Genomic DNA, 15,622 nt, shown 5'->3' with positions numbered 1-15,622 from the left:
AAAGGGGCCAAAAAACACATTTTTATAGTTTCCAGACAATAACTTGTGTTCAAGTGTATGGATCTCTCTGAAATTGTACTGCAAGGTACCATTCCACAAAGGGAAGGCTGGGATTGAGTTTGGGGGTGATGAATCATAAGGGGGTTCAAAAAATTTGGGGGGGGATTTTTTTTTTTTTCCTTTTTTTTTTCTTTTAAAATTTTCCATTTTAAGTCGGTTATTTCTGATTTATTTTTAAAAGCAAATAATAATGATATGGTAGGAGATACACACCAAACAGGATATGTAAATTATTATATAATAAGTATTGTGCAATAGCAAGAAATTTTCAATTGCACAGTATTGCACAATAGCAAGAAATCTTTAATTGCACAGTATTGCGCAATAGCAAGAAATCTTCAATTGCACAGTATTGCGCAATAGCAAGAAATATCCAATAGCACAATATTGCGCAATAGCAAGAAATTGTCAATTGTACAGTATTGCGCAATAGCAAGAAATATTTAATTGCACAGTATTGTGCAAAAGAAGATACTTCGTATAAATTGCTTATTTCTTGACCAATTTCAATGGGGTTTTATTCTTGAATTCTTGGGGTTCTTAAATATGCTGAATCTAACCGTGTATTTAGTTTTTGGATTTTGGGCCCCGTTTTTAAATTGGTCCACATTGAGGTCCAAAGGGTCCAAAATTAAACTTTGTTTGATTTCATCAAAAATTGAATTATTGGGGTTCTTTGATATGCCGAATCTAACCGTGTTTTTAGATTCTTAATTTTTGGTTCCATTTTCAAATTGGTCTACATTAAGGTCCAAAGGGTCCAAAATTAAACTTAGTTTGATTTTAAAAAAAATTGAATTCTTAGGGTTCTTTGATATGCTGAATCTAAACATGTATTTAGATTTTTATACGACCGCAAAAATTAAAAATTTTTTGGTCGTATATTGGTAGGACGTTGGCGTCGTCGTCGTCGCCCGGCGTCGTCCGAAGACACATTGGTTTTCGCACTCTAACTTTAGTTTAAGTGAATGGATCTCCATGAAATTTTACCATAAGGTTCAATACCACGAAAGGAAGGTTGGGATTGATTTTGGGGGTTATGGTACCAACAGTTAAGGAATTAGGGGCCAAAAAGGGGCCAAAAATAAGCATTTTTGTAACTTCCAGACAATAACTTGTGTGTAAGTGTATGGATCTCTCTGACATTGTACCACAAGGTTCCATATCACAAAGGGAAGGCTGTAATTGATTTTGGGGGTAATTGCCTCAAAATTTTAGGAATAAGGGGCCAAAAAAGGGGCAAAAAACAAGCATTTTTCTAGTTTCATGACAATAACTTGTGTGTAAGTGTTTTGATGTTTCTGAAATTGTACTACAAGGTTCCATATCACAAAGGGAAAGCTGGAATTGAGTTTGGGGGTAATTGCCGAAACGTTTAGGAATTGGGGGCCAAAAAGGGGCCAAAAATCACATTTTTCTAGTTTCCAGACAATAACTTGTGTTCAAGTGTATGGATCTCTCTGAAATTGTACTGCAAGGTACCATACCACAAAGGGAAGGCTGGGATTGAGTTTGGGGGTGATGAATCATAAGGGGGTTCAAAAAATTTGGGGGGGGGGATTTTTTTTTTTCTTTTTTTTTCTATTTTTCCTTTTTTTTTTCTTTTAAAATTTTCCATTTTAAGTTGGTTATTTCTGATTTATATTTAAAAGCAAGTAATAATGATATGGTAGGAGATACACACCAAACAGGATGTGTAAATTATTATATAATAAGTATTGTGCAATAGCAAGAAATTTTCAATTGCACAGTATTGCACAATAGCAAGAAATCTTCAATTGCACAGTATTGCGCAATAGCAAGAAATCTTCAATTGCACAGTATTGCGCAATAGCAAGAAATATCCAATAGCACAATATTGCGCAATAGCAAGAAATTGTCAATTGTACAGTATTGCTCAATAGCAAGAAATATTCAATTGCACAGTATTGTGCAAAAGAAGATACTTCCTATAAATTGCTTATTTCTTGATCAATTTCAATGGGGTTTTATTCTTGAATTCTTGGGGTTCTTTAATATGCTGAATCTAACCGTGTATTAAGTTTTTTGGATTTTGGGCCCCGTTTTTAAATTGGTCCACATTGAGGTCCAAAGGGTCCAAAATTTAACTTTGTTTGATTTCATCAAAAATTGAATTATTGGGGTTCTTTGATATGCCGAATCTAACCATGTATTTAGATTCTTAATTTTTGGTTCCGTTTTCAAATTGGTCTACATTAAGGTCCAAAGGGTCCAAAATTAAACTTAGTTTGATTTTAACAAAAATTGAATTTTTAGGGTTCTTTGATATGCTGAATCTAAACATGTATTTAGATTTTTGATTATGGGCCCAGTTTTCAAGTTGGTCCAAATCGGGGTCCAAAATTAAACTTTGTTTGATTTCAACAAAAATTGAATATATGGGGTTCTTTGATATGCTGAATCTAACCATGTATTTAGATTTTTGATTTTTGGGCCCCGTTATCAACTTTGTCCACATTGAGGTCAAAAGGGTCCAAAATTAAACTTTGTTTGATTTCATCAAAAATTGAATTCTTTGGGTTCTTTGATATGCTGAATCTAACCATGTATTTAGATTTTGGATATTGGACCATAATAGGTGAATGTCCAATTTAAAATTTTTAAGTTCTTAGACCACATTCATTCTGTGTCAGAAACCTATGCTGTGTCAAATATTTAATCACAATCCAAATTCAGAGCTGTATCAAGCTTGAATGTTGTGTCCATACTTGCCCCAACTGTTCATGGTTCGACCTCTGCGGTCGTATCAAGCTGCGCCCTGCGGAGCATTTTATTAAAGTATAATGTTGTTGGATGGATGGCAAGAACCATAGATTGTAAATTGCTAGCACATTTAACAGTTGGATATCCAAACTTTTTGAAATGTGTCAAGATATTTTACTATTCTAACTGCCTTTGATAGGACAGTTTGAGGTTGTTTTTTTATGTTACAAATTGTTTTGCTAATAAGGGCTATTTCCAGGGAAAAGGTATGGGAGGAGTGGACACCACATGATATTTTTTTGTGGTGATAGGGATGGGAGCAAAATTATACAATTCAGTTATATAATGAAAGTGAAAATTATGGGTGGTGGGGTATATAAAAGACCTGTCCAACTATACCATCCCATTAATTGTTCCTTGACTCTTTGGAAAAGATAATTTTAGAGATAAATTTCAGTGAACCAGGTTTACAAGGTTGCCAGAGTCCTTCCTATTTTCATGTGTTATCCATTGTTAAATTCAATGTCCATGAACCTTGGAGGCTATTTATAATGTATACAACCAATTTTTTAGGCAGTTAAGCTGCCTTATGCGAGCACCCTAGATTTGTGTTCTACCCAATAAATGCTGAAATACATGCCATTGTTATTATCAAGCTGGCTATTATGTTATGTATAACTAATTGGACATTTTTTTAATACTTTTATTTCTGGAATACAAAAAATATGACCAGAAAAAACTTAAATGATCGTCGAACTACCCAAAACTTTTGAAGTTTCACATAGGAAGTAGTGCTCAATAGAAATCCGTATGTAGTTTATTATCCCCTGTGCTTTTGGCTACGATGTCAAAGAACAATTGTATGAGATATTTCAACGCCGAAAATTGGTAATTACAAGTCGTTTATATTTCCCAAATGGCAAAATGCGCAGAAATATTGTTCATGTACAACAAATCTCTGTGATAGAGGAAATAAAGTTATATAAGTGGGTGGTAATTTTTAACTTATCTTGCCAAATAAGGTTGTTGTTATTTTATGAATGAAACGAGGTCATGAAACAGATGCGGAAATCGACATTGATGGGATGTTTTAAGTAATGTGGACAACTCGTCCCCGAGACAAGTCGGACCGAATCCACTCAAACGTCTAAGAAGACAACTTTGACCATTTGTCAGACTTACTTTGGGTTTCATAAAATATTAGACTAACATGTCTAGTGGGGCCATTAATCTTTTGTTGTGCATTGGGGTCTATTTAGGGGTATTTGGAGGGGCCTGAAGAAGGGAGGGGTTTACTATAGAACCCTATTGGATTTTATTTTTTTAAATTTTCAAATGACTATTTCTCGAAAACAGTAAGTGATAGACACATACAGTCTTCAGTAATGAGAACAGGACAATAAAAGAAATCAACCAAAATATAGGGTGAGTCCCTGGGGGTCATCCCAACCCCCTTCAATTTGAAAAGGTACTTTTATCTTGTAAACCGTCGCGATCCCCACCCCTAAACAATAAATATATACTTGTACGGGACAATAAAAGAAATTAAATTAAATATGGGGGAGTCCCTGGGGTCACCCCACCCCCTCCTGTTTGAGAACTTGTAAACAGTAGAGATCCCCACCCCTAAACCATATATATTCATGTATTGGACAATATAACAAATCAAATGAAATATATGGGGAGTCACTGGGGTCACCACAACCCCTCCTGTTTGAGAACTTGGAAATGGTTGAGATCCCCACCCCTAAACCATATACATTCATGTATGGGACAATAAAACAAATCAAATGAAATATAGGGGGAGTCCCTGGGGACACCCCACCCTCTCCTGTTTGAGAACTTGTAAACAGTCAAGATCCCTACCCCTAAACCATATATATATTCATGTATAGGACAATATAACAAATCAAATGAAATATATGGGGAGTTCCTTGGGTCACCCCACCCCCTCCTGTTTTAGAACTTGGAAATGGTCGAGATCCCCACCCCTAAACCATATATATTCATGTATGGGACAATAAAACAAATCAAATGAAATATAGGGGGAGTCCATGGGGACACCCCACCCCTCTTGTTTGAGAACTTGTAAACAGTTAAGATCCCCACCCCTTAACCATATATATTCATGTATGGGACAATATAACAAATCAAATGAAATATTTGGGGAGTCCCTGGGGTCACCCCACCCCCTCCTGTTTGAAAACTTGGAAATGGTCGAGATCCCCACCCCTAAACCATATGTATTCATGTATGGGACAATATAACAAATCAAATGAAATATAGGCCCTGGGATCACCCCACCCCCTCCTGTTTGAGAACTTGTAAACGGTCGAGAACCCATACCTAAACCATATTTATTCCTGTTCATCATTTCAAAAAGATTTGAATGACATACAGGGTCAATCTCCTAGGTGTCACATATGCATATCACTTTACCAGACCAAACCAATATGAACTGGACTTTGCCCAATGTCAGGAGACCATGGGAATGACGAATTATGGGGGCTTTGTTTGGGATACTTCGTAACGGCATCCTGTTACAATTATTTATTGTTTATTATAAAATTTAATGGATGCAAAAAATGAGTCTAGGTTAATTGAATTTACTTTAATTATTTATTAAATTATTTCTGGTCCTATAATAATTTTCATTTATGGCTCATTTTAAAGAAAACATTTAAATCTTTCAAGCAGTGTAAAGCCCGAGAATGTTTGACCAACTGTTTTATTATCACCTGTCATTTTATTCCAAACTTGGTATGGAGTAACATCATGCACTTGGGGGTGAAGATGGGGGTCATTTACATTGATATATGAGTTGCTTTTGAAAACCTTGATGAAATATTAATTAATTTGCCTTAATAATCAATTTATTTAATGAACATAAATGTACAATATACATATATACGAATGTTAAGTTCTTGTTCTTTCAAATCTTAAAAAAAGATTGAAGCAACACTGCCACAGTTTTCATAATTACGTTTGCCTTGGTTTTTTGTTAACTGCCTACAGCGCTTACAGTGCTTTGATTTTTTATTAGAATACATAAAACATAAACTTCTAGGTATGCAGGAAAGTTTCTTCTGGTACCTTTTCTTGACTTCACAAAAATAAAAGATTATGGATGTAAGTCAATAAGACAATAACGCCCAATAAAACAATCACATTAATTTGATTGCCTTTTTCTGTTGGTGGTCAAAGATATGCAATAAATGCTCACATTAATTTTTGAATTTACAATCCATTCTTAAAAGACATCTAGAGATAAAAATAAGGTCAAGTGAACTGTGGTGCTCTGAAAGGGTCAACAGTTCCTGCCCCACTAGAAATAAACAGACTTATTTTTAGTTGCTAACTTTAACGTCATTTTGTCTCTGGTGGAGAGTTTTCTCATTGGCATTCATACCATTTTTTTTTTATATCACTTGCAGACTTTACTTCTATTGACATACACCTTAAATATAAGCATATATTTTAGCATATGGAATTGGCATGATCATAACATTTATTGCCTTGGAGTTGATGCAGACTGGCCAACCAGCTTTATTGTACCTTGTGCCTTGTACACTTATAACGACTTTTGTGATTGGCTGTATCAGAGGAGAATTTAAACTGTTGTGGAATGGAACTAAAAAAGTGGTAAAATATTCTTTTCTTGTGTACATTAATATGAGTGTAATATGTAATTTTAAAGAAAAAAGGTATTCTGCTCTACAGAAGAAATTAAAAGATTTTACTTGGAAGTTGGAAAATTGAATCAATATTAAGCAGACATGAATAATCTCTTGCTTTTCAATAATAAGGAGACAGGTCTTAACTATTAGAAGTAATACTTAATAGTAGATCAGCATAAGCTGATAAGAAAAAATAGCAGTGCTAAATTCCTTTGATGGCAATGTCACATTTTTGTTCAGTCTGTGCTTAAATTTTTTTAGACATCAATATCTTTGTCAAACCTTCGTGGAATATTATAAAAATTTGAGAGAAGCTTCTTCAAGATTTAATCAAGTAATAGCACTGGAAGAAAACTTCTCGATTTTATTTGATTTTTATTGTACATTGTTGTATTTCATTGATAAATGAACTAATGTTTTGTCAGTCAACATTACACTTTTACCTTGACAGCAGCAATAGCAGGAGAGACACAGGGTTTCGATGGAAGCCCTGCACAACATGTTTAGAGTTACCCTAATGGACTGTGCATAGTACACATTTGTGTATAATACGCACCCCTTTTCATCACTCCAAAATCATTAAAAAAAGTCAAGCTCACTGTAAAACCTTTTAAAGGGAACTTTTAAATCATGTACTTAATCGTCTTTAAAGTCTATTAAAAGATAAAAATAATATATAAGTTTGTTTGTTCATTTAAATCTTTTTTTTTAAATCTTTTTGTTTAATCCATTAATTTAAAAGTCATAAACAATGCAATTGTAGACTTTTTAACCTGTAAAAAATATATATTCATTTTATCAAATAAAGTTATTAATTATCAGGTACCTCTATTTGAATATACATGTACAATAATGAAGAAAAAAACTTTCTTGATAGAAAAAGTTTGTTTTTTTTAAAAATAAACATCTTGAATATTCAGAAGAAATAAACATACAGAGAAAATTAAAAACCAGCTACAGTGTGTATAATAAGCATCCCCTATACCAACTCTATATGTTGGGTAAACAAGTGTATATTATGCAAGCTCAGATATAGTAAATATCAACATGACAGCTTTTACAAGAACAAATCATCAAAATACATGTTTCTTGATTTTGTTGTAGCAAATGTCTATTTACTTACATGGTATTTCTGCTTGCTTCCTTGAAAAGAAAATTATCCCTGAAATTGAAGTATTTTACTGATGTTGATATTTTTAGGAGCAGTAATTGTTATTTTGCAAATCCAAAATTATTATTTTAGTACAAATTTCACTTATTCATTGTCAAAAGGTGTTTTTTTCGTGAAGACTGAAATGAAGAGCATTAAGTTGCTGTTCTTCATCTGAAAGATTGATAAAAGATGTAGAATAATGTTCAAGATAGAATAATGTTCAAGATGGCACTTATACACTACAGTTCAGGCGGATTTTGCTTTGTTCACCCACCCACAGTGGGAGTGGGCACCGAGTGGGCAAAATTTCTAGCTTGTCCACTCTGCCCACCCATAGGAGTGGGCATGCAATTTCTTTTGTTGAATCAAAAGACTTGCAAGTACAATCAATTGAAAAAAAGCAGACAAGCATTTGTAATCAATATTTAAACAAAAAAAAAGAGAAGATACCTAGAGTGGACACAGGTTGGCTGTCCACTGTGGGCAGGTGGAAAAAGAAAAATCCACAGGGGCTGTTGTGTATATAATTAGCATAAAAAACATGTCTTTGATATGCATAATTTATTGCTACCAAATGCTCTTAAAAGTACATATGAGAAGTATGGACCTTCCTGCTGTTTATTTGCCATTACTATATATCACAGCTGTTTCCTCAAAATTTTGATGTTACAAGAGAAAAAGTATGATGCCAAAAAAGAAAAGTGATGGTTGTATGACATGAATAGTTCAACTGTGGCACATTATTTGTTTTTGTCTTGCCTTGACGGAGTCAAAAAGCGAGACATAGGTATGCTGTTTCCGGCGTCGTCGGCGTCAACAATGTATTAGTTTGTGATTAGGTCTAGGTCATGGTGAACCACTAGTGGTAGGTCAATGATATTTGGTATGCAGTTGTATTATCATTGGCACATCTCATTACCATGGAGATTATTTGGCCCCGCCCCCTCAGTCAAGTTTTATTGACTTTTAAACTTTTCATAGTTTACATGTATTAGTTTGTGATTAGGTAAATTTATGGGTAACCACTAGCGGTAGGTCAATGATATTTGGTATGCAGTTGTGTAAGCATTGGCATATCTCATTTCCATGGAGATTATTTAGCTCCGCCCCCTAAGTCATGGTCTATAGACTTTGAAAATTTTGCTAAGTTAACATGTATTAGTTTGTGATTAGGTCAGTTCAAGGGGAACCATTAGTGGTAGGCCAATGTTAATAGGTGTTCAGTTGCATAAGCATTAGCACATCTCATTTCCATGGAGAATATTTGGCCCCGCCCCCTCAGTCATGGTCTATTTACTTTGAAACTTTTGCTTAGTTTACATGTATTAGTTTGTGATTAGATCAGTTTAAGATGAACTGCTAATGTTAAGTCAATGATATTTGGTATGCAAATTTATTGGCATTTGCAAGTATCGTTTCCATGGAGATTATATAGCCCCACCTCTAATCATGGTTCATTGACTTTGAAACTTTTACATAGTTTACAAGTTAATGTTTGTGTTTAGGTTTGTTTAAAAGGAACGACTTATAATAAGTCAATGGTATTTGGTATGCAGTTGTATTAGCATTGGCACATCTCATTCCATAGAGATTGTTTAGCCATGTACCTTCAGTCATGGTTCATCGACTTTGAATATTTGCATAACTTACATGTTAAAGTATTGCTATTTTAATTTCAACATTTGCATTATCAAAATTACAAAAAGGCGAGACATATCTCTGTGATAACAGTTTATTAACCTTGAATGTTTATTATTTATGAAATATTTTATCTATTTGACAGAGTGTAACAGAGAACAGTGAGAATCCTCCACCACAACCAGAGAATGTTATCTCAGGCCCTAATACAGCATCTGTAAATAATGTCAATGAAGAAATGTCTAGTACATCTACAATAGACAGTGAAAACAGAAGTCTAATCAGGAAGTGACTATGTCGCAGAAAATCTGAAACAAAGAATTATGGGAAACTTAAAATATTATAACTAGTGGGTTGAGATACACAAAAATTTGAGGGAATTTAATCCTTTTTTTCATGTCTTTCATTTTCATGTTTTTAATATATTTGTTGAAAGTTATTTTATATATTTTTAAGTATACACAAAAAAATGTTTACTAGTCAACTCAGCTGTCTACGTAACCTGCTGTTTTGAAGCTTTGTGTACCTTTATTTTTGCAGCAGATATTTCTGCATATTTATTTTAGGATTACCATAACATTTGTATTTAGCAGAATTGAGATTTTTTGGGAAAAATTGAAGATAAGATGTTCAAACATACCCAAAACAAAAGAATAGCAGCACCACCTCCATTAATTTCTTTGGAACACAAATTTCTAATGTGTATAACTTTTTATCTCCCACGCAACTGCATATAAATAGTATAATGTGTGTATCTTGAAATGCACTATGTTCACACTATAAAACTATAAACAAGTTGCTTTAATTTACAACATTTGATCTCTAGTTGACAGTTGTCTCATTGGCAATCATATCTCATCTTAATTTTTTTTTATGCATTTCACCAGTTATTCATGTTGATGTTAGGTCTATGGTCAGTGCCATTGAAAAATTGTCTTGTCTGTAAGGAAAGTTTCGATAGCCAGACTAAGGTGTGCCATGATTGGTGCTGATGGTAGCATCAACATTTGTTAAAGTTTTTGTTTAATAAGATGTGCTGTTATTGGCGTTGTTTAGGTTATGCAGGTTATACAGGTTAGACAACTCTTTGTTTATTATGTATTTTATTTAATTTTGGATGTAACACGTCTTCTGATTGGCTGACATTGTTTTTTTTATCAGCTCATAGACATAATTTTGTCATGTGACCGTGACGTCATCAACGTTTTTTCATGGTTTACTCAGGTTTAAAATGGAATTTAGAATTAAATTATAAGAAATGACTAATATTTTTTCTGTCTATTCGAAATAACATAAAAAATGTGGTGCACACTTTAAAATAACCCGCTACGCGGGTTATACAGTGTGCACCACATTTTTGATGTTATTTCTTCATAGACAGAAAAAATATTACAGTCATTCCTATTATAGATTCATTATAATTTGTGTGGTACCAATTTACATGGATTTCGTGGGTATAATCCACAATTTTTAATGTTTAAGGATTTATTAATTTTAAAAGAAGACTTTGGCAAATCGACCAAATTAAATATTCATGAAAATACAAGCTTTCCTCATTCCACTAAAATGTGTATCCACGAACATAAATGAATCAACAGTACATTAGATTTGTTGTTTGATATTATAATTTTTATATTAATCAATTGTAAATTGTTTTTTTTGCTTGAATATTTTTTTTGCTTCAGTGATTACATTGCTGTGCACATTATGTTGAGTTATGCTTAAAATGCTTTTCGAGATACAGGGTCCTTTTTTATTTACACCTCAAGCCTTTGCTGTTTAAAGATATAAGAACTTTCCCATGTAGAAATATGTATTTTTGAATGTTTACATTCTATATACTTTAGGGATGGTTTTATAATCTACACTATCATTGAGGGTTTCACCCAGTCGTAATTTCAATATGCTTGAATGTAATCATGATATCCAGCAGGGTGGGTTAGATGGTGTGAAAATTAATTACATACTGTGAACTACTTTTATTCATGTCTTGGTAGATCTGTTAATGGTTTATCTTCATTTCCCAACGTTTATCATTAATTTTATGTCTTGAAAGTTTAAAACCACAAACCAATGACTTTACCTTGAAATATGATTCAGTGAAACCTGACCAAACTTGTTATCTGTCTTAACCAGACAGCTCACTTCTATAAAGTCCCCTTATATCAACATCAACACATTTTAAACCTGTACAAACTGAACACCTTCTCTAAACTGATTTTTTTTTTTTCAGATCTTTTAAGGAGTTCTATTTAGACATGTACATGAATCACTGTAGTTTGAATTCATGAAAGTGCTATATATAAAATTGTTTAACTAAAAAAGTTCCATAGCAAGACTGACATGGTTAAATTCTATATGTACCTGTTTCAAGTCAGGAGCCTGTAGTTCAGTGTTTGTCATTGGTTGCTGTCATATTTTTTTTTAATAAGTTTGTAAATTAATCTGGCTGTTGGTTTTCTTAATTGAATTGTTTCATATTTTGCATGTCATGTCTGGGTCTTTCATAGCTATACCGTATGGGTTTTGCTTATTATTGAAGGGCGTACATGGGTTTTGCTCATTATTGAAGGCCGTACAGTGACATAGAACTGCTGACATCCACACTTATTGGTCGCAGGTAGATAGTTATTTTATTTGTAGTCATACCACATTTTATTTTTATATGGTATTAATGATAAATATATTTCATTGTTGTCAATAAATATTATTTTGTATCATACATATTATGGTAAATAAAATATATAACAATATATTATTTCTCTTATAGAATTATACAAAATCTAATGATGATATAAAACTACTGTCAATTTAGACAATTTTGTGTGCATTTAATATGGAAAAAGTTGAACAATAATAAAAATTTATTACCGGGTTATTGATATTTCCGGAAATGCTGCATACAAAAAATGACATCAGTATTCAGAATTGCGGATTTTATTTTTGCAAGACATGTATGGTATCAATTTTCGCAATTATTCAAACATTTCTTATTTTTACAATATTTGATTGTCAATGCCTTACTGGTGTGAGAATGATAACTGACAACTATTGAAGGTTATGGTGTATGTTTACATTGGTTGCAATGAAATACCATGATTTCCAACTCATATAATACCAATACTTCATCTTTTTAGCTCACCGGGGCCTGAAGGGCCCCATGTGAGCTTATGCCATCACTTGGCGTCCGTCGTCTGTCGTCATCGTCTGTCGTCGTAAACTATTTCAAAAATCTTCTCCTCTGAAACTACTGGGCCAAATACCTTCAAACTTTAACTAAATGTACCTTAGGGTATCTAGTTTATAAATTGTATCCGAAGTTTTGATCCATCGACAAACATGGCCGCCATGGCTAAAAATAGAACATAGGGGTCAAATGCAGTTTTTTGCTTATATCTCCAAAACTAAAGCTTTTAGAGCAAATCTGACATGGGGTAAAATTGTTCAATTGGTCAAGATCTATCAGTCAACATATTTTCAGACAAATCGAACAACCCATTGTTGGGTTGCTGCCACTAAATCGGTAGTTTTAAGGAAATTTTGCAGTTTTTTGTTGTTATCTTGAATATTATTATAGATAGATATAAACTGTAAACAGCAATAATGTTCAGCAAAGTAAGATCTACAAAAAAGTTAAATGACCAAGTTTGTCAATTGACCCCTCAAGGAGTTATTGCCCTCTAAAGACAATTTTACGAAATGTGTTCATCAAGTTTGCTAACATTTAAAAATCTTCTCTTCTGAAACCATTGTGCCTAATACTTCTTAACTTTGAATGAATGTTCCTTTAGGAATCTAGTTTATGAATTGTATCCGAAATTTTGATCCATCAACAAACATGGCCGCCATGGCTAAAAATAGAACATAGGGGTGTAATGCAGTTTTTGGCTTATATCTCAGAAACTAAAGCATTTAGAGCAAATCTGACATGGGGTTAAAATGTTCAAAAGGTCAAGATCTATCAGCCCTGAAATTTTCAGACACACCGAACAACCCATTGTTGGGTTGCTGCCACTAAATTAGTTGTTTTAAGGAAATTTTGCAGTTTTTGGTTATTATCTTGAATATTATTGAAGATAAAGATAAACTGTAAACAGCAAAAATGTTCAGCAAAGTAAGATCTTCAAAAAAGTTTAATATGACCAAAATTGTCTATTGACCCCTTAAGGAGTTATTGCCCTTTAAGGACAATTTTACACAAGTTGTTTTATGTTTTTTAACTTTAAAAATCTTCTCAAATGAATCTAGTATGAATTTTGTATTTCATTTCCTTGTACGTCAAGAAACATAGACACTATGGCTAAAATGGAACATATGGGTAAAAAGCAAAAATAATCATTGATGAAAGATTTAAGCAAAAAAAATAACAGGTGAGCGATTCAGGCTCTTGAGAGCCTCTTGTTTTTCACTGCCCTTGATGTCATACAATAGGTACTTTAAAAGGTCCCTTACCGACGAAGTCGAAGAGGACTTTAGGTTTGCACTCTGTCTGTCTGTGTCTGTCTGTATGTCTGTCCATCTGTCAGTTGGGCAACTCAGTTTTCCACTTTTTTTTTCTTCGTCCTAAAAGATATTGATTTGACATTTGGTGTATTGTTTTATCATGACAAGTTACAGACCAAGTTCAAATTTTGTTGCGGTCTGATGATTTTGTGCAGAGTTATGGTCCTTGGACTTAGAAAATTCACTCAAAAAATCAGTTTTCCACACTTTTTTCATCATGCTTGAAGATATTGACTTGATATTTGTTATAAAGTTAACACCATGACAAGTTATAGATCAAGTTAGAATTTTGTTCCAGTATAATGAATTTTTAACCGGTAGGGGACTATGTAATGCCATGCAATACTCTCAGAACGCTTGTTTTTAAAAGCATTTATTATTGCGATACATAATTTCATGCTTGCATCACAGCTGAAGATTGACCAATCAGATAATTAGATTGTGTTTAAATATTTGAATATTGGAGTTGAAGCAGAAACAAATCCTCAGGTTTTACCATATATAACAACACAAATTTAAAACTCAATTTATTTTTTGTTGAATCATTAATTTGAGATCGTTTTTGCAAATATCCTGATCATATTAGACATGGGTTAAAAATATCTTTGTGATATCTTTTACCGTTTGGTTTGAAATTGGAATTGAAAATTGTATTTTCCCATAGAGTTTGGGGTAAAACCCTGAGAATCTCACCTCCAAGGATTTTAAGTGCCAGGATGTTCGAAAATATGTATCGTTGAACAAATGAAAGATCAACTATTAAATAGAAACAACTATGTATGTATATACTGGTTGATACCTCCGTTATTCGGAGCTCCCGAGTTCCATGTACACTCCCTAACAGGATTAATGGAGATGTGTCACTAACATATACATGTATACAACCCACCACCAAGGACATATATCCCCAACCCAACAACACGAGAGTGCTATGACACCGGGAGGTCTTATAATTATTGGTGGAAGCCGAAGTACTCGGAGAGAACCACCGGGGAACAGACAAACCGATGAGATATCTGAAGATTGATCTCCTGGTCAAAGTCGGGGGCCACTTTGACCAATCGAGGCCCCAAAGTACCCATTCTAGTTTAAACTCCGGTCTAGGTACCAGAGATGTTTGTGGGAGGGTGATCTAATGTACTGAAATTTCCAGCGCCCCCGAGTCGGGATCAAACCCGGGACCTTCAGCACTGTACCCATCGGTCTTAACTACTTGATCACCAACCCACATATGGAAAGCCGATTTTTTTTAATTTTTCGATTCACTTAATATACAAAATATATATACAGGTAAAAGGGCCCAGTGCGTTAGCTACATCTTCCTAATATTATGCATATAATTAACTTATACATAGATAAAAATGACATCAAAAGGAATTTGGGTCAACTTCTCGTATTCTATGTTTACAAAGGACTCAAAGTGCCAGTCTGATATTCAAAATATATCATAGAAATCTACCATTGAAAAAGCAGTGAGACCCCCTGGTCGTTCAATAGATATAAGAAGATGTGGTATGAAAGTCAATGAGACAACTCTCCATCCAAGTCACAATTTGTAAAAGTAACCATTATACATGTAGGTCAAAGTACGGCCTTCAACACGGAGCCTTGGCTCACACCGAACAGCAAGCTATAAAGGGCCCCCAAAATGACTAGTGTAAAACCATTCAAAAATTTTATAATCTTTTAGACTACGTATGTATACAGATCCTATCAAAAGGATTTCCTAGAAAAATGGCATCTTCGTTATGTACGGAGGGATTAAAGTGTCACTATCAATTAAAAATCGTCGACATTTTAGGTAAAAGGGCCCAGTGCGTTGGTTATATCTTCCTAATCTCTCAATCTTCATACATAATATTATGCA

At 33.6% G+C, this 15,622-nt stretch overlaps 2 protein-coding genes across 3 annotated transcripts in view; both read left to right on the top strand.

The window, feature by feature from the left end:
• The window catches only part of LOC127700156 (signal peptide peptidase-like 2B), a 70,138-nt gene extending 58,133 nt beyond the window's left edge, over positions 1–12,005 (top strand). For both annotated transcript variants that reach the window (XM_052203575.1, XM_052203574.1), the window contains 2 exons: positions 6,266–6,426; positions 9,398–12,005. In XM_052203575.1, the coding sequence (XP_052059535.1) occupies positions 6,266–6,426; positions 9,398–9,544 (308 nt within the window). In that variant the 3' untranslated portion in view covers positions 9,545–12,005. The remainder of the gene's footprint in view (positions 1–6,265; positions 6,427–9,397) is intronic.
• LOC127700167 (signal peptide peptidase-like 2B) overlaps positions 1–15,622 on the top strand; it is a 231,364-nt gene that overhangs the window by 77,252 nt on the left and 138,490 nt on the right.

The sequence above is a fragment of the Mytilus californianus genome, unplaced genomic scaffold (assembly GCF_021869535.1).
Source record: "Mytilus californianus isolate M0D057914Y unplaced genomic scaffold, xbMytCali1.0.p SCAF_49, whole genome shotgun sequence".
Classification (NCBI taxonomy): domain Eukaryota; kingdom Metazoa; phylum Mollusca; class Bivalvia; order Mytilida; family Mytilidae; genus Mytilus; species Mytilus californianus.
Note: the sequence above shows the minus strand (reverse complement) of the source record. Positions and strands in the feature narration are given on the sequence as shown.